The 19429-nt window shown below is 37.8% G+C and overlaps 1 protein-coding gene across 2 annotated transcripts in view; it reads right to left on the minus strand.

Moving 5' to 3' along the window:
• The window catches only part of PDZRN4 (PDZ domain containing ring finger 4), a 347693-nt gene extending 330459 nt beyond the window's left edge, over positions 1–17234 (minus strand). The window contains exons 1-3 of one of the 2 annotated variants that reach the window (XM_032877016.1): positions 16584–17234; positions 14129–14215; positions 12095–12202 (exon numbers count right to left, since the gene is read on the minus strand). In XM_032877016.1, the coding sequence (XP_032732907.1) occupies positions 12095–12202; positions 14129–14215; positions 16584–17234 (846 nt within the window). Of the gene's footprint in view, positions 1–12094; positions 12203–14128; positions 14216–15279; positions 15456–16583 lie in introns of those variants that run through there. The other variant, XM_032877017.1, reaches the window with a different exon arrangement.
• Between the last annotated feature and the right edge of the window lie 2195 nt (positions 17235–19429).

Raw genomic sequence — 19429 nt, forward strand, 5'->3', positions numbered from 1 at the left:
AAGTGTACCAACATTCATATTATAGGGGTCCCAGAAGGAAAAGAGAGAAAGAAAGGGGCAGATAATGTATTTGAAGAAATAATGGCTAGAAACATCCCTAACCTAGAGAGAAAAACAGACTTCTAGACCCAGGAAGTCCAGAGAGACTGAAAGAGACCTACACCAAGGTATATTGTAATTACAATGTCAAAAATTAAAGACAGAATCTTGGGGCACCTGGGTGGTTCAGTCAGTTAAGTGTCTGGCTCTTAACCTCAGCTCAGGTCTTGATCTCAGGGTTGTGAGTTCAAGCCATATGCTGGGTTCCTCACTGGGCATGGAGCCTACTTAAAAAAAAAAATTACAAAATTTAAAAAGAGACTCTTAAAAGCAGTGACAGAAAAAATTGGTTATATATAAGGAAACCTCCATAAAATGAGCAGATTTTTCAGCAGAAACACTGCAGGCCTGAGAGCAGTGGAACAATATATTTAAAGTGCTAAGAGAAAAAAACCTTCCAACCAAGGACACGTGACCCAGTAAAATTACCCTTCAGAATTGAAGGAAAAATTAGTTTTCCAGATAAGCAAAAATGAAAGGAGTTCATCATCACTAAACCTCTAATAAATATTAAAGGGACTTCTTTAAGCTGAAAAGAAAGGATGCTAATTAGCAACAAGAAAGCATATAAAAATATAAATCTCACTGGTAAATATATACTAAATGTAGTGGATTAATCACTTATATAGCTAGTATAAAGATTAAAAGACAAAAGTAGTAAAAACAGCCATAACTACTATAATTATTTAAGAAATACAGAGATAGCAAGACGAGGAATAGGACATTAAAAATATAAAACATGGCAGGGGTGTTAAAATGTAGAGCTTTACAATGCATTTTTTTTTTAAAGAAGATTTTATTTATCCATTTGGCAAAAAGAGAGAGAGCACAAGTAGGCAGAGTGGCAGGCAGAGGGAGAGGGAAAAGCAGGCTCTCTCCTGAGCAGGGAGCCCAATGGAGGGCTCAATCCTGGGACCCTGGGATTGTGACCTGAGCTGAAGCAGTCCCTTAACTGACTAAGCCATCCAGGCTTTAAGGCATTTAAGCTTAAGTTATTATCAACTTGAAATAGACTGTTATAAATATAAGTTGTTATATATAAGCTTCATGGTAATAACAAAGCAAAAGCTTACAGAAGATACATAAAAGATAATAAGCATACCACTAAAGAAAGTCATCAAGCCACAAAAGAAAAAGCAACAGAGGAAGAAAGGAACAGAAAAACTACAAAAACATCCAGAAAACAATGAACAAAATAGCAATAAATATATGCCTATCTATAATTACTTTAAATGTAAATAAATTCTCCAATCAAAAGACAAAGAATGGCTGAATGGATTAAAAACAAAACAAGACCTATTGAAATGCTGCCTATAAGAGAGTCACTTCAGATGTAAGGACACACACAGACTGAAAGTGAGGGACTAGGAAAGATATTCATTGCAAATGGAAACCAGACCAAACCCAAACTAAAAAGCTGATGTAGCTATACTCAGACAAAATGGACTTTAAAAAACTGAGATAAGAAGGTTTTTACATAATGATAAAGGGGTTACTCCAAACGGAACATATAACATTTATAAATATTTATGCATCCAACGGAGGAGCATCTAAATATTAAGTATATAAAGCAAATATTAACAGACCTAAAAAGAGAAATTGACGGCCATACAATAATAATAAGGAACTATAATACCCAACTAACAGCAATGGATACATCATTCAGACAGTAAATCAATAGAACATTGGCCTAAAATGACATATTAGACAAGAAGGACTTAATAGATACATATAGAATGTTTCATCCAAGGGCAACCATACAAATTCTTCTCAAGTGCACATGAAATATTCTCTAGGATAGATCATGTATTAGACCACAAAACAAGTCTTAAAAAATTAGTAAGACTGGGGCGCCTGGGTAGTGCAGTGGGTTAAAGCCTCTGCCTTCGGCTCGGGACATGATCCCAGGGTCCTGGGATCGAGCCCCACATCGGGCTCTCTGCTCAGCAGAAAGTCTGCTTCCCTTCCTCTCTCTCTGTCTGCCTCTCTGCCTACTTGTGATCTCTGTCAAATAAATAAAATCTTTTAAAAAAAAATTAGTAAGACTAAATTCATCAAGCATCTTTCTGACCAAAATTGTATGAAACTATAAATCAATAAGAAAAAAATTATAAGAAAAACTATAAATTATAAGAAAAACTATAAATTATAAGAAAAAAAACCTGGAAAATTAAAAAATACGTAGAGATTAAGTAGCTTACTACTGAACAACCAGTAGGTCAATGGAGAAATAAAAAAAAAATACACTGAGATAAATGAAAAAGTAAATAAACACATCAAAACTTATGAAATGCAGCAAAAGCAGTTGTAAGATGGAAGTTCATAGGATAAATGTCTACTTCAAGAAACAAGAAAAATCTCAAACAACTTTACATCCCAAAGAACTAGAAAAAGAACAAACACTGAAGTAGTAGACAGAAGGAAATAAAGATCAGAGCAGAAATAGATGAAATAGGAACCAAAAAGTCAAAAGAAAAGATCGATGAAACCAAGTGCTGATTCTTTGAAAAGATAAACAAAATTGACAAAACTTTAACTAGACTCACCAAGAAAACAAAGAGGGAGGACTCAAATAAATAAAATCAGAAAAAGGAGATCTTACATAAGACCCCAAAAATATACAAAAGATTATGAGACTACCATAAACAATTATATGCCAACAAATTAGATAACCTAAAAGAAATGGATAAATTCCTAAAAACATAAAATCTTCCAAGACTGAATCATGAAGAAAAGGAATAATTGAATAAACCAATTACTAGAAAGGAGATTGAATCAGTAATCAAAAGCCTGCCAACAAACAAAAGCCCAGGACCACACAGTTTCACTGGTTAATTCTACCAAACATTCCGATAAGAATATCAATCCTTCTTAAACTCTGCCAAAAAACAGAAGACTAGGAAGCACTTTCAAATTCATTTTACACAGCCAGCATTATCCTGATACCAAAACCAAACAAGGGGACACACACACACACACACACACACACAATTATAGGCCAATATTTCTGATGAAAATAGATGCAAAAAATCCTTAACAAAATATTAGCAAACTGAATACAACAATATATTAAAAGAATCACACACCATGATAAAACAGGATTTATTCTAGGAATGCAAAGATAGTTCAATAGCCACAAATCAAACAATGTGATATACCACATTTATAAAATGAAGGTTAAAGGGGCGCCTGGGTGGCTCAGTGGGTTAAAACCTCTGCCTTCGGCTCGGGTCATGATCCCAGGATTCTGGGATTGAGCCCTGCATTGGGCTCTCTGCTCAGCGGGCAGTCTACTTCCTTCTCTCTCTGCCTGCCTCTCTGCCTACTTGTGATCTCTGTCTGTCAAATAAATAAATAAAATCTTTAAAAAATAAAATAAAATAAAATAAAATAAAATGAAGGTTAAATATCATGATCATCTCAACAGATGCAGAAAAAGCATTTGATAAAATTCAACATCCATTTATGATAAAAATCCAACAAAGTGGGTACAGAGAAAACATCCCTCAACAAATAAAGGTCATATATGACAATCCACAGCTTATATCACACTCAATGATAAAAACTGAAAGCTTTTCCTCCAAGCTCAGGAACAAGACAGAATACCCATTTTTTGCCACTTTTACTCAACTTTTATTTTAGCATTGGAAGTCCTAGCCAGAGTAATTAGGCAAGAAAAAGAATTAAAGTCATCCAAATTAGAAAGAAAGAAATACAACTGTCACTATTTTGCAGATGGCATATTATATATAGAAAGCCCTTAAGAAACTGTCACCACCAAGAAACTGTCAGAATTAAGGAATGAATGCAGTAAAGTTGCAGGATATTAAATCAATAGAGAAATCTGTTGCATTTCTATATACTATAACAAACTGTGAAAAAAAGAAATTAAGCAAATAATCCCACTTATAATTAAATCAAAAAGAATAAAATATCTATGAATAAACTTAGCCAAGGAAGCAGAAGACCCATACTGAAAACTACAAAACATTAATAAAAAAAATTGAAGATACAAATAAATCAAAGATATTCTGTGTCCATGAATTAGAAGAATATTGTTAAAGTGTCCACACTACACAAAGCAATCTGCAGATTCAATGCAATCTTTATCAAAATTCCAATGGCATTTTTCACAGAAATTCAAAAATCACTCCTAAAATTTGTATGGAAAGACAAAAGACCCTGAACAGCCAAAGCAACATTGAAAAGAGGAACAAAGCTGACAGCATCACACTCCCTGATTTCAAAGTATATTACAAAGCTATAGTAATCAAAACAGTGTAGTATGGATATAAGAACAGACAAATAGGTCAATGGATCAGAAGAGAGAGCCCAGAAATAAACCCATGCATATACGGGCAATTAAGTTAAGAGAAATGGTCCAAGAATATTTAATGGGGATGAAAAGTCTCTTCAATAAATGGTGTTGGGAAAACTGGACAGTCACATGCAAAAGAATGAAACTGGACCACTTTTTAAATACCAAACACAAAAATTAACTGAGAGTGGATTAAAAGCTTGAATGTAAGACCTGAAACCATAATACTCCTAGAAGAAAACACAGTAATTTCCATGAGTTTGATCTTGACAATAATTTTTTGGATTTGATAACAAAAGCAATGGCAACAAAAGCAAAAATAAACAAGTGGAACTACAGCAAACCAACAAGCCTCTCTGCACAACAGAGGAAACCATCAACAAAATGAAAAGGCAACCTATGGAATGGGAGAAAATATTGGCAAATCATATATCTGTATGGGGTTAATATCCAAAACATATAAAGAACTCATAAAACTCAATAACGACAACAACAAATAAGCAACTAGGTTAAAAATGGGGTGGAGATCAGAATAGGCCTTTTCGATTTTCCAAAGATGACATACAAATGACCAGCAGGTACATAAAAAGATGCTCAAAATCACTAATCACCACGGAAATGCATATCCAAACTACAATGAGATCTCATCTCACACCTGCTAGAATGGCTATTACCAAAAAGATAAGAGATAACACAGGTTGCTGAGATTGTGGAGAAAGGGGAACCCTTGTGAACTGCTGGTGGGAATGTAAATTGGTGCTACAGGTACTATGGAAAACTGTATGGGGGTTCCTCAAAAAATTAAAAATAGAACTACTATATGACCCAGCAATTCCATTTCTGGGTATTCATCTGAAGAAAACAAAAGTACTAAACTCAAAACATATATGCATATATACAGTCTTCATTGCAGCATTATTTACAATAGCTAAGATATAAAAAGAACCTGCCTCCATCAATGGATGAATGGATAAAGAAATTGTAATACTCCTGTATATAACACGTAGACACACACATACTGGGATATCATTCAGCCATGAAAAAAATGAAATCTTGGCATTTGCAACAACATGGATGGACCCTGAGGACACTGTGCTAAGTGAAATGAGTAAGACAGAGCAAGACATATACTGTATAATTCTCAAAAACAAGTTCATAGATACAGAGAACAGTTTGGTGGTGGCCAGAGATTGGATGAAATGGTTGAAGGGAGTCAAAAGGTACAAACTTCTAGTTATAAAATAAATTAAGTCATAGGGATGTAAAGAACTGCATGGTAACTATAGTTAAAAATAGTGTATTGCATATTTGAAAGCTGCTAAGAGACCAGACCTCAAAAGTTCTCATAAGATAAAAAAAATTCTGTAGCCATATATGGTGACGATATCAAGTAGATTTACTGTAGTGGTCGTTTTGCAATATATACAAATATTAAATCATTATGTTGTACACCTGAAATTAATATAACATTTTATGGATGTGAAATACTTTAATTAAAAAAAATAATGTTATAGGTGCTCTGATGAGGTTTTCTGTAGTACAGAATGAGGAAAATGGGAACCACTGCCAGACCTTTTGACAGGGACCCCATGTGCAGTGCGCAAACTGCAGTCATGTGTGGTGGTCTTGTTTCCTCACGCAGAAGCTTAGCACTCAAGAGAAAAAAAAAAAATCAAACTCAAGTTTGTACCTTATAAATTTAAAATAGATAAAATAATGCTTAACACATTAAAGCCAACAAACAAAGCTTAATAGCATAAAGACATTTCCAGCCTTTTCCTGGTAAGTTAAAATAAAATGATACTTATTAATAATGGAAATTCAGTAGAATGGCAAAACGCTATGATCATCTAGATTGAAGATCTGAGGGACTAGCTATTTTTACTCTCATTGTTACAGGAAAGAAACTGAGAAGACTAAAGTTTGAAACATCTTTGCAAGATAACCTAGCATCAGTTCAAGGCCAAGACCCCAGTTCAAAGCCCACACCTCTTCCTGAAACCACAATGCTGACTTACATTCGGATTCTATTACTTTACTAACCTGACATCATGATCTCTTAAAATGAATTGAACTACTCCAGGGAGAGCAGGAAAACTAGGATAAAACCACAGTGTCATTCCACTAAGATATGGTGGTGACGTCCATTTAAGTTTGTAACAACTGAAGGAACAGCTTCCCATGAAAGACTGCTTTGCCTTGTACAGGCAGAAAATGGGACCTGTATGCCACAAGATACTTGTAGGCAGAGAATGGTTCTTATTGCTCTTTCTTTGCATAACACAGAGATGCTGCCTGGCACATATTAGGCAATTAATAAATATTTGGTGAATGATTAAATCATAAGTGCATAGTTAGGAAGTCTTCCACACAGGCTTTCTTGCATCCGCATGTCCTTATAAATATGTGAAAATAAAGGAGTTCAAACTTCCTACATTTACGCATCTAAATGCTGGTATCTATAGACATGGGAATGACTAAAATTTGAGGAGAGTGACTTAAATTCTCCAAGAAAGAAAAACAGCCCTGCCCCCACTGTCTCCGGGTTCTGGAGAACAAACTACTTGTGTAAGCTGAGAAATGCATCAGGCTTATGATAGCGTGTTCTAAGAATCTGCCTTGTGTCAGGCACTTTCTGTACACAGTAAGCATAAATGGCCCAGAAACAGGTACAACCGGCTTGCTCAAGGTCACACATATTTCAAGAGACAGGACAGGAATTCCAGCCAGATTTCCTTGATTCCAGGACTCATGCTCTTCCCACTGCACCACCATACTTTTTTAAAGATATGTTAAAATATACAATTATATATTGATAACTATATCCTATTAAAACTGCAGTCAGTTTATGTAGCATTTAGTCATGATGACAAATGCCTTACTGGTACTAACATGACTGCTTTACAATTACAATTTGTTACTTGCACTGACATAACTGCTTTCAGTTCTTTCCTAATTTTTTCAGATAATCAATCAATGTTATTGATTTATAACACTTTAAAAATGTGGAATGATAATAATCTGTTATTGAAGAGTTCAGCGACGTCTTCAAATTAAACAGCAATTTGTCAAAATCCTAACTGCCCACCAGATTTACAAGTGACCTACAAAACTTGCAAATGCTTCCTAAGCGTACACAAATTAGCACGGCTGCTTTATGAGATAGTAAGGTACACTGTGCCTCAAGCACGCGCAGGGGTAGCATACTGTAGATCCGATTCAACAGCATTCCTAAATGTTTAGCTATGATCTGCATTTATATTTCCTGTGTTAACACCTATAAATGAACTGTGCAGAGACGTAGGCAAATAAACATGATAACCATCAAAGATTTTTACTTTAGCAGCACAGTTATGAAGAATGCTAAAGATACACCACTCCAGAACTAAAAGCTCACGTGGCTGGCAGGTGGGAATAGTTAAGTTCTTATTGAGACATTGCATTTGTAAAGTTCCTTCGGCCTGTACTACAGTCAGCACTTTGCAGAAAGTTCTACATTGACATTGTCCGATGTGGGAACTGTTTCTAAAGTAAGGGGAAAATGCCCTGTATACTGCATGTCAGTATGAATTTCAGACTAAATAAATAGAAGACTTTAATATATAAACTACAGAAAACTGCTTTCTGCTCCAAACTGTTCTTCCCACAGACTTCACAGACCTCCACCCCTACTCCTTGGTTTCCAGAAGCTAGGAGAAGGGTGGACTTTCCTGTCTCCCAACCCTGGCTAGGATCTGGGGGGAAGGGTGGGGAGGAGAGTGGGAACAAAGAGCCAGATATGACTCTCCACCTTTCTATTCACTTTCCCACTCTGGGGTTAAGGTTGTACTGCTTGCTATCAGCATCACAGGAATAAAACAGAGGAGTAACTGCTGGCAGCAGCAGTGAACTTTGATTCTCAACTCCCACATACCCCATGGGCATCTCAGCAGGATGATAATCACAGTAGTGCTACTGTCCTCTTCCAGAATGGAGCGCAAGCCTCTGATGGTATCAAAACTCTTCTGTGGTTCCTTTGAGTCTTGAAAGGATGTAAAACAGCATGCAAAAGACGCTTTTATTTGGATGTATACTCTGGTGAATTCCTGGTCTGTGTGAACTTTTGCCATGTTTCAAAATGCCTTTAACAATGCCTTCTGCCTTTTTGGTCTCCAGGGATACTCTGAACACCTTATACTGTAACTCCAATTACACAATGGATTTCTTTTCTGAAGGTACACCAAAAATATTTTAACAAATACGGATGTGTAAACATCTAGAAACTACTAAACATAATTTTGCTCAAGCAGACTGACTCCGAAAATTAATTTTCTTTGTATTGTGTGAAAACTAGGACATGGATTTACACTACAACTGTGATTTCTTTTCTTTTATGATTCTTGAATTTGATCAGCTTCAGAGGAATGCAGACTATTTTAAAAATAATACTTTTAGGGGCGCCTGGATGGCTCAGTGGGTTAAGCCTCTGCCTTCGGCTTAGGTCATGATCTCAGGGTCCTGGGATCGAGTCCTGAATGGGGCTTTCTGCTCCGCAAGGAGACTGCTTCCTCCTCTCTCTCTCTCTCTCTGCCTGCCTCTCTGCCTGCTTGTGATCTCTGTCAAATAAATAAATAAAATCTTTAAAATAAATAAATAAATAAAAATAATACTTTTAGAGTTGTTGGGTTTTGTTAAACTTTGGTAAATAAATTTAATTTTTTATTAGAATTCGTAAAATCTCTTAAATTATCTGCAGAACCAGACCTTTAATATATCTACTTTCTCCACCAAATGAATGATTTAAGAAAATCTTGTTATTTTATAAAAACAATTCATAAAACTGTTGTAATGTGTGCTTTTCGCAATTCACTAGACAAAACATTTTTAGTACATCTTGACCGTAAGTGGAAAAAAAAAAAAAAAGAATTGTCTAACAGTTTCTCTTGTTTATTCCAGTCACATATCACAGAACTCATAGCATTTAGTAATGTGTCAGATTATGGCAATTAGGTCATATGGATAGTTTCATAATATATGAACTACTGTGTACTTTATACTGCTAACAAATATATTCGTTGCACAAGGTATAAACCAGCATAGCCATTGCAAATTCAAAAACTGAAAAAAAAAATCTCACTAAATTAGTTCAATAAAGAAATCACTGAGCACAAAAAATGGAAACTAAATTACTCTATTTTAAAAATCTATTTTGTCTCTGCACATTTCAAATTAATCATATTTTTAGTAATTTTTTTAGTAATAGGAAACTAATATGAGATCATATTAGTTTCCTATTACTAAAAAATGTATAAAGTTAACTGATAGTGTAATGGCAGATGAACTAAAATAACTGATAGGAATCAAGTATTTCTAAACTAATTGTTAAACATAGGATCTTTTACACATATGTACAGACAAGAACAAGCAACGTACTTGTATGTGTGAGTGTATATATATGGTCACACAAATATTCACTTTAAAAGCTGATGGCATCACTGAACAACTGAATATGAGACTTCTAATAATATTCCTTTTTAAATATCTCATGCTATTTAACAGACAGCATTCCAAAAATATATATATCATCTAATTCATTTTCTACTGCAAATGTGTTCACATGAATCCATTACAGAAGTATAATAAAAATATGCCCATTACAATGCACCCTGGCATAAAAGATACACTGATAAATTTGTATCGTTGAGGCAAATTTCAAGCTCATCATTAACTGATAATATATGCACATCAAGGTAAAATAATAATAATACTGCAGCTAATTATAAATTATAATTTAGTTTTACATGGTCAGTCTTCACTCTCTAAATGATTTAAGTAAGATTATTTTGACATATATTAGTAACAGTATTAGCTAGCTGTCTAGATACACTTGATTTATCAACCACAGTTTTTGTCAAATTATCTCTTCACATTAAAGAAATGCATTTTTTAATAAAGTGCTATATCACAATATAAAAAACAAATTCTTCTTCTTCCTCTTTAATACAACAGTAATGAAGCATATACAACATTGTTGCCTAGCTAGGATAAACTGTTTTTTAAATCCCCATTACATGTTTCTGTGTGTGTGTTAACTGAATATATGTATTGGGTTCCATCTGCCTTTCTAAGAGTATCAAATGTAGGCATTCATTTTCCATTCAACTGGAAAGATCAAAATGCTTTAGAGATAAGGCAGAAAGTAATGAGGATAATTTTTTGTTATTTAAATTATGTGGCCCTTTAAATCATATTGCACAAACATAAGTAGAAATAGAAAATTTCTGACTACACAAACTGCAGCATGTAAATATTTCCACTGGGCAAATTGTCAAGATAAACTGGATAGTATCAGTGAAAATAGGTCTGTACTTTCTTGGCTACACAACTAGAAGGAGAAAATCTTAATACAAGAGACCTCTTCAGATAAAACCCAGTTTCTCAGCCAAAGGTCACCTTCTCTTCCTTCCCCAAAGTCCGTAATCAGCTAATTTCTTGATGTTAAGAGCTTTTTTTCTGAAACAAAAACACTATTGGCTCTTTTGCATCCTTTACTCTTATCCAAGGTCAAATTATTCAAAATTCAACTCTTTTATTTATTTTTTAAAAGATTTTATTTGTCAGAGAGAGACAGAGAGCACAAGCAGGGGAGTGTCAGGCAGAGGCAGAAGCAGGCTCCTTGCTGAGCAAGGAGTCAAATGAGGGACTTGATCCCAAGGACCCAGGGATCATGACCTGAGCTGAAGGCAGACGCTTAACTGTCTGAGCCACCCGTGTCCCAAAATTCAACTTTTTTTAATGCACAGAAAATGAATGTATATCTAAAATTTTACTCCAAGTTTAATAGGAAAAAACAATCTCCATCCAGCTATTTTATGTAGATAATCAGAAAGATGGCACTAGTTATTATATAATCTAGAATAAACAGAGTGTTTCCAAGAATAGAGTCTAAGAAAACTTCCAAACTCCTACTTACACCTTTACTAATACACTGGAAATAATTCCACTGTTAAAAGTAATCTAATCATTTTCAGTAACACCAAATAATACTATTGCGACCAGTTAAAATTTCAAAAGCACTTTGGTGGTAAATGGCAGTGACCTAAAATTCCATTATCACAGCCCAAATTTTACTAATTTACATATATTTACTTTGTCAACTCCCTCAACAACATAGCTACAATGCACAATACAGAAAATGACAAGTTCCCACAACAGGAAAAAAAAAAAAAATCCTTTTTTTTTTCCTTCATGAAAAAATACATGAACATGAAAAGCATATTAAACTAAGAAATGGTAAACTAAGTAAACCATATTAAATGAAGAAATTCCAAACTCTCCATGTAATATACTAATCCACAAGTTCAAAGATAGTAATATTTCCTCATCAAAAATGTTCTTTAGCAGAGATTTATCATCTTTTGAAATGTAATACAAAATTAATCCCTTAATAATTACACAACTATCTTTATAGTTTATGGGGAGAGTAATTTATAACACATTTGGAAATTTCAGGTGATGCATTCTTTTATCTTAAGATCTAGTAATTGATATAGATTGGATGTATACTCTAGACAGATATACTCTGGTTAGATACATACTCTAAGAAGTGCCACACCAAGGTAAAACAGTAAGTTTGGAAATTTAAAATGTCCAAATATTTCTTCCATGGCTCATATTGGTGTTATATTATAGTCTTACCTCAATGATGTTGTCATGAATCTCCAGGCCATCTGCTCTGTCGGCAGGTCCATTTTCCAAAATTTTTGAAACATAAATTCCTTCTGCTGATGTTTCTTCCTGATTATTCTATCAAAAATAAAACATTAGCAAAAACAAACAAACAAAAAAAATTAACAAAAACAAAACCATTAGCAGTAAGAAAATGTAGACAAAATTTTAGTTGGATAAAGGACAATTTAATAAATGTAACATTGCCAATCCTCCCTAAACATGCAACTCTCTCTCTTAGCTGGGGATTTGGCACTGAATTTTAACTTACTTAATTTTAACTTACTTAAAATTAACTTACATTAATACCAAATGGTCATTAATCAAGATGGCAGCTTTAATGAATGAGTCCAGCATCTCTGACAAGATTATCCATTCGCTTCATGTTTTTGAGTATACATTAAAAAATTATGAGAAAAGGGTATGTACAAGGTGATATTGACTGTCTTCAAAGTATTATTAAGCAGCTTACTTCTCAAGAGATGTAGCAATTAAAAAGGGTCACAAGGAAACAAAAAGCATATCCAGCCTCACTATATATTGTGGCCATGGTTTTGAAAATATAATTTAGCCTCAGGATGTGTCAGATCTGGAAATAAAGCTCTGACTATATTTACAGGGAGACTAGGAGCTTACTCAAGTGTAAAATCCCAAAAGATCAACACTAACTGCAAGAGAACCCTTTCAAAGCTAATTTTTACACATTTCCAGGAGCAATGAGCCTAATGATTAGTTAAACCTCAACCACATAATCGATATAATATAAATAGGACACTTCGGCCAGTCACAGGAAAACAATTATGTTGCAAAACCTATCTAGGTAAAATGCCCAACATACCATAATAATAATTTTAAATGTCATTTTACTTCATGGCAGTTTAAATAAAATTATTTCCCCTTAATTAGCCTTCCTTAACACGAATTTGAAGAGTCTCTTAAAAATGTCCAGTGTCATCTAAAGGTCAAACACCTAAGTGGCATTTTATAAAAACATTCCTTAAGGGAAAAAAACAAAACAAAAAAGATATGATGAAAAGACTTCTATCTTTTCATTATAAATGGGGACTGTTCTAGAAACAGAAGCACAGTAGTCATTAGTTGCTAGGTTTTCAAAATACTAAACAGTAGAGGGAAATACGTCATTGCCATCCTGACCTAAACATAGAATATGGCCAACAACTCTAACCCAGTGTCCTTGGGCCACATCTGCAAAGCAGGATGCGAGAATTTCATGGCAGTTTATTAAGAAAATTAAAGAACATGATTTTTTTTTTTAAAACTTTACCACCTTTTTCTAGTTATGGTGAAAATTAAGTTGATGTAGTATTTGAAGGATATAAAAGAACTTTGTGACTACAGTGTCTGGTTTAAGTTTATAACTCATGTATTTTGAAAACAACTGGTAGCAATGAAGACAATATTATTCATTCAATTAAATAAAAGATAGGATTGGAGGACCAATAGTATTTCAAATCAACTATCTTCCTTTAACATGGCATTTCTTATACAACTGTGAAAACAATGATCCCTTATTTCAACTTATTTTAACTGTTCATGCCATCAATCAACATGCATTATAAATTGCCTGGTCTGTGCTAGCCTCTGAAAACTGAAAAGTTGACTTAGTAAGTAGAAGGTATAATCAGGCAATCCAGTTACCTAATATTATCAAGTAGAAATCGCCTATACACATTATTGTGAAATAGGTTTAAGAAGTTTACCAATGGGGCTATCCAATGTAAATAAAATATGAAAATACTCTCTTTTTTCCCTAAAGTAGCAAAGGGTAGTCTAGTTCATTAGTTGCTGGATTTTTTTGTTTTATTTTGTCAGAAAAATGTAGTTATATACTGGAACATTTGCATTAAGGGATCTGACATTTTATCATAACCATGATTTTAAAGATTAAATCACTTGCTATCCTCATTCAAAATCTACAAATGAAAGTGGTTTTCTATTATTTTATAAGCAAAGAATGAATTAGGCATGAATAAGGTAGATTACCTGATTTGGTCGGCCTCCTATAATATTGAATCCCAATGTGTCATTTTCTCTTTCTAACACAATGGTGAATGGCTTATGTTCTCCAACCTAGAAGAAAAGGGATAAAATAACTAGGTAGGAAATAAAAGGACAGGGAAAAGAAAAGGAAAAAAAGAAAAGAAAAAAGAAAAGCTACCACAAAGCTTTTTAAAAAATAAACTGTCAATAAATTAACATTTGAAAAGAAGAAAACCTTCAAATTAAGGATGGTTGAATTTGGGAGATTCAACCATTAATTTCTTCCTAAATTTACTTTGAAAAAATATTTTTTAAAAAAGTGCTTGTGAGAAAAATTATTTTCAAAAACGTCTAAAGGTTTTATGTTTTCACACATCTCTCTATCTTTTATCCTAATACAGCATCTAATTCTGGCTTCGCTGTAATTTAAAACAAATTTCTGGTAACCCTACAGGTACCTTTACTTTTTTTTTTTTTTTACAACAGAGAAAAATAAAAAATTCCAGAATTATTTTATGTAAAAATTTCACTTCAGAAAGTCTTGAGGGATTGAAGTAACCGTGAGTTATTGATAAAATTCTTTCATCAGTAATATTTGGATTGTTATTGTAATGCAGGATCTAAATTACAGTAATCCTAATTTTCAATAGTATTCTTATTTTGGTTTTGTATTATTCCCACAGAATTTTACAAAGAAAGGATTTGTGTTAAGTAAAACAGTGTGTATTTCTTCTCCTGGCAGCCAGATAATAGCAAAACAAATAGGAATTATATCTATAACCTGTTTACTAATGAAGACCAATTTAAATACAAAATATGCCAGACTAGGTAAGGTTTATTCATTCAAGGTTTATTCTAGGTAAGGCTATGGGTATTATTAACTGTCCTAGGAAACTGCATTTGGCAATTCATGGTAAAATTCCATAAGCACCATCACCACCTCTTCCCAGGAGCTTTTCCCAAGCAGTGTATGCAGCAGCCCCTACTGGTAGTGGGAAAACATTTCTGAGGAGCACGGAGAAGCCTTCTGACAATCTACAAAACATGGGCAGTTGTTCCTCACTTCTCAGAATCATAGCTTGACTTGTTGCATGGACTTCCCTCATATAATTCCAGTTGCTGCTCCTTTCCATCAATCATGGCTTCCCTACAACCTTGAAACGTGACCTGGTAACGCAGAGCGCATTTCTGCGCTTCTCTCTGGGTCCTCCCATTTTGTAAATCTACCTGGCTCTAAACAGGATACAGAGAGAATCAGGGATAGCCTCCAGCCTTTTAATAAGCATTGTGCCTCCCATTAACAAAGTAGAAACATTTTAGCCCCTCAAGTTAAGTTGTCATTTTTTCAGGTTCAAGGAAGAAGCTTCCAAACTGGATGCCTGGGTTGGAGGCAGGGCAGAGCAGTCCCAAACGGGAATCATCGTGTGTTGCTCCTCCCCAGGACGCTGAAGAATGAAAACAGCTCCTTGAATGGAGTGCAAGTTCTGCTAAATCTCTGTTCACCATGGCAGCGACCAACAATGTCAAACACTGCGCAGAAGTCCTCCAGAAGAGAAGTAACAGCTTTATAAACAAGCCTCTTCACAGGGGGTGCTGCAAAGAGGCTTGTTTATTCAGTCTGAAAGCGGGCAGTCCACCAGCACAGTTCGGGGCCAGCAGCTTCGACAAAGAAGGGAAACACAGCCGCTGCCCACGGGCTCACAGGGCTAGTCTGACCGCAGATGGGATGGATGGGGTTGCTCTCGGATTTGGTTCCCCAAACCACCCCTCCAACACAGCACACACACACACACACACACACTCCACCAACGAAGAGATCCCGAGGCAGCTAAGGATTCTTTAGGGAAGGTCAGGGTAACGAAATCTCTGCAGGTCTAAGAAATCCCATCTGCTAATCGCCCCCTGGTTTTCCTGGTTTCTCACAACCCTGACAGTCTCTGCACGGAGTAGAAGGTGGCCAATAGGGGTAGTTTGGCAGGAAAACTAAGTCATTCAGAGCTAAAGGTGTGATGCTGGGGCAGGGGCAGAGGGGAGGCAGGGTCGGGGAAGTCCTCACTTCCTAGCTTTCCTTTTCTGATTGGCTTTAGGCACAGGCCAAAGGCACAAAAAAAAAAAAAAAAAATACACACACACACACATATATGGTAGGGTAGGGCAGGAGAGTTTAAAATGGGGAGCAAGGTCGGGGTGGGAAAATGAGTTTTCCTCATTCTTCTTTCTCCATTGAAAAGTTGGAATTGAATTTAATTCGTTCCGATCCTAATGTAAGTGGAAATTTGCAACACTGATGCACCCGAAAAGTACCAACAGTGTATGTCGTTTTGGTCAAGGCGGGTGGACGCCTCCCACCCCACAGTAAGGAAGGGTGTCACCTCTGAAGGAATCCCGAAGTACCAGAAAGAAGCGGTCCTCTCTCCACCCCAGTCGTTCCCCAGGTGCCCGATCCCTCTGCGCTTACCCGGCCGTGGCCGCCGCCCAGGTCTCTGGCGAAGTTGCGGACGTGAGCCATGTACTGGGAGAACTTCTCCTGGTACCTGCGGGCAGTGAGCTGCGCTTCGTCCCGCAGCGCCCAGAGCTGCGCCCGCAGCGCCTTCTCGCGCCGACTCCAGGCGAGGACTAGCTGCCGCGGCCCCCGCCCGCTCCCGCCGCGGACGCCCGGCGGCCCCCCGCGCGCGCCCCCGCCCCGGCCCGGCCCCGGCGCCGTTCCGCAGCCCCCCCGCGCGGGGACGTTCACGCCGCGGCGGCCGCCCGGCTCCGAGACGCAGTCCGGCCGGCGGCAGCGGGCAGGGCGGAAGGCGCAGCGCTCGACGTGCGCCGCCAGCTCGTGGAGCCGCACCGAGCGGCCGCAGCCGCGGGCGCGGTAGTCGCACTGGATGCGCAGCTTCTGGATGAGGCCGCGCAGAGGCAGCACCCGGCACAGCTTGCCCGGCGCCAGGGGCTGGCACTGCAGCGGGCACCGGCGCCGCCGCGCCACCCAGGGCAGGAGGCAGCTGGCGCAGAAGACGTGCCCGCACGGCGTGCACAGGGGCTCCTCCAGCACCTGGCCGCACAGCTTGCACTTGAAATCCGGGTCCACCGCTTCGGCGAAGCGCTCCAGGGCAAAGCCCATAGTCTGGAGGGGGATAAGGGGGAGCGAATCCGAGTCCGCTTTCTCCAAGCCCCCTGCCTTCCCTGGGCTACCCCTGAGACGGCTTTCCCTCGGCCGTGGCCGTGGCTGTCGGAGGGAAGGAGAAAGGTGGGGGTGGCGAGCCCAGAGTTTGTTTGGCTTGAAGTTTTCAGGCTCTCGCTGGGTCCCCTGACTCCGCCGTATTGACGCTAATAGACGCCACCTCCAGTGACCCCCACCCCCCAACACACACACGCTCACCCCCACCCCCGCCTCATTCGTGGCTCTGCCATTTATATTCTTTCAGATTGTGTCCGCGGAGAGCCGAGACCAACTTGCCATGGCCCGGGCTTCAGGCAGAGCTGATAATGGGCACAGCGCAGATGTTGAGAAACAACTTTTAATTCCACCAGAATGTAAGCTCAAGGAGAGCAAGATTTTTGTCCGTCGGGTTTCCGCTGAATTCTCATCGCCCCGCATCCAGTGGATCTTTAATAAATGTGTTTGAAATACATGCACTTCCGTTCTCTCAAATCAGCTAACCACAAAATCACCAGCTAAGCGGCTGCGACCTTAGAAAATCACTGAGGCATCTACAGAGCCAGGCTTCCCAATCGCGATCAAGAAATCAGGTGAGTGTAGCCAGGCGGGATGATGACTGACAGCGAAGATGGGGAAAAGGCCAGGTGCTCGCCCTAGGACACCTTCCTCTTAGAACTTGAACTGTCTTTCAAGGTCTCCTACCAGGTGAGGACGCCAGGATTCTGTTACTGGGCAGTCTGACTCCAGGTTCAGTCACCACACCACCCATCTTCTAATTCCACAGCTATTTTGCCACTGGGAATGGGGATGTGATCATTTGGCCACCTGGAAAGGAGAATTAAAGGAAAAGATCATGAATGAAAGGAGCAAAATAACAGTATCTTATTTACCGTGAATATACAGTTTAGATCAAAACTACCCCTTCTTCCATTTGACTCTTTAAGGTATGTAGCATGCCAGACCCTCCAGAAAACATGCAGTAAGGGGTTCCTCCAAGCCCTCCTTCCTCAGCTTCCTTCACCATCTTCAGAAACTTAGGGATGCAAAGAAGCCCTATCACCTGGATGCCCACCACTTGCTACCATTATCCTGAAGCTACTTCCATATGGTTAAGCTGGGCTTCCTAAATTAATCATTAATGATTCATTGCTGCCAGCTGAGCATTGTTTCCAGAAAGCTGTGTACTTCTGTACAGCACCAAAGGTATCAGCTAAAAAGCATGAAAAAGGCTCCAGATTTTGTCCTGGATTATATCCCTGGTGCTAAGTGAAGAATTAGCAAAGGCTAATAATAGAGGCTACTAAGAACCTTCTGAGTCTTCTTTCTAGTTGAAAGATGAGATTTTATTAGAGCAGTTCAATAATGAGTGAGGATCCTGGAGTGGCTCGCCAGATATTTGATATGCTTTTAAATTTGCTTAAAAATAAGATGCCAGGGGCACCTGGGTGGCTCAGTGGGTTGAGCCTCTGCCTTCAGCTCAGGTCATGATCTCAGGGTCCTGGAGTCGAGTCCGGCGTGGGGCTCTCTGCTCAGCGGGGAGCCTGCTTCTCCCTCTCTCTCTACCTGCTGCTCTGCCTACTTGTGATCTCTCTCTCTCTGGCAAATAAATAAATAAAATATTTTTAAAAATAAGATGCCATGTTTCATATTTTATACATGCTGATATGTAATAAAGTAACATTTACCATAATGCTCCAAATTTCCTCCTACCCTTTGGCCTATCTTTTGCCAGGTAAATTCCTGAATAATTAAGAAATCATTTAACGTTAACAGTGTGAACATATTCTTGTGAATGACATGGACCAGATGAAGCAGAATGTTATAGAATTTGTTCAAATAATCCTGGACAGCATCGATCTACCTTTTTTAGTTATTGAAAAAGCTATGACTTATAGCTAGAGCTTGACATTTATTGTTTCACAATAAACCTAATGGCAATGAGAACATTTTAAAAAACGAGTAAAGAGATGTAATCTAAAAAATATCCTCTTGAGGTATGAGGAAAATGAGGCTTGTCATTACTTGAAAAGAAAAAAAAAATAAAAATAGTTATACAGGGGCACCTGGGTGGCTCAGTGGATTAAAGCCTCTGCCTTCAGCTCAGGTCATGATCTCAGGGTCCTGGGATCGAGCCCCGCATCGGGCTCTCTGCTCAG

The sequence above is a fragment of the Lontra canadensis genome, unplaced genomic scaffold (assembly GCF_010015895.1).
Source record: "Lontra canadensis isolate GAN:19392208 unplaced genomic scaffold, GSC_riverotter_1.0 scaffold59, whole genome shotgun sequence".
Taxonomy (NCBI): Eukaryota; Metazoa; Chordata; class Mammalia; order Carnivora; family Mustelidae; genus Lontra; species Lontra canadensis.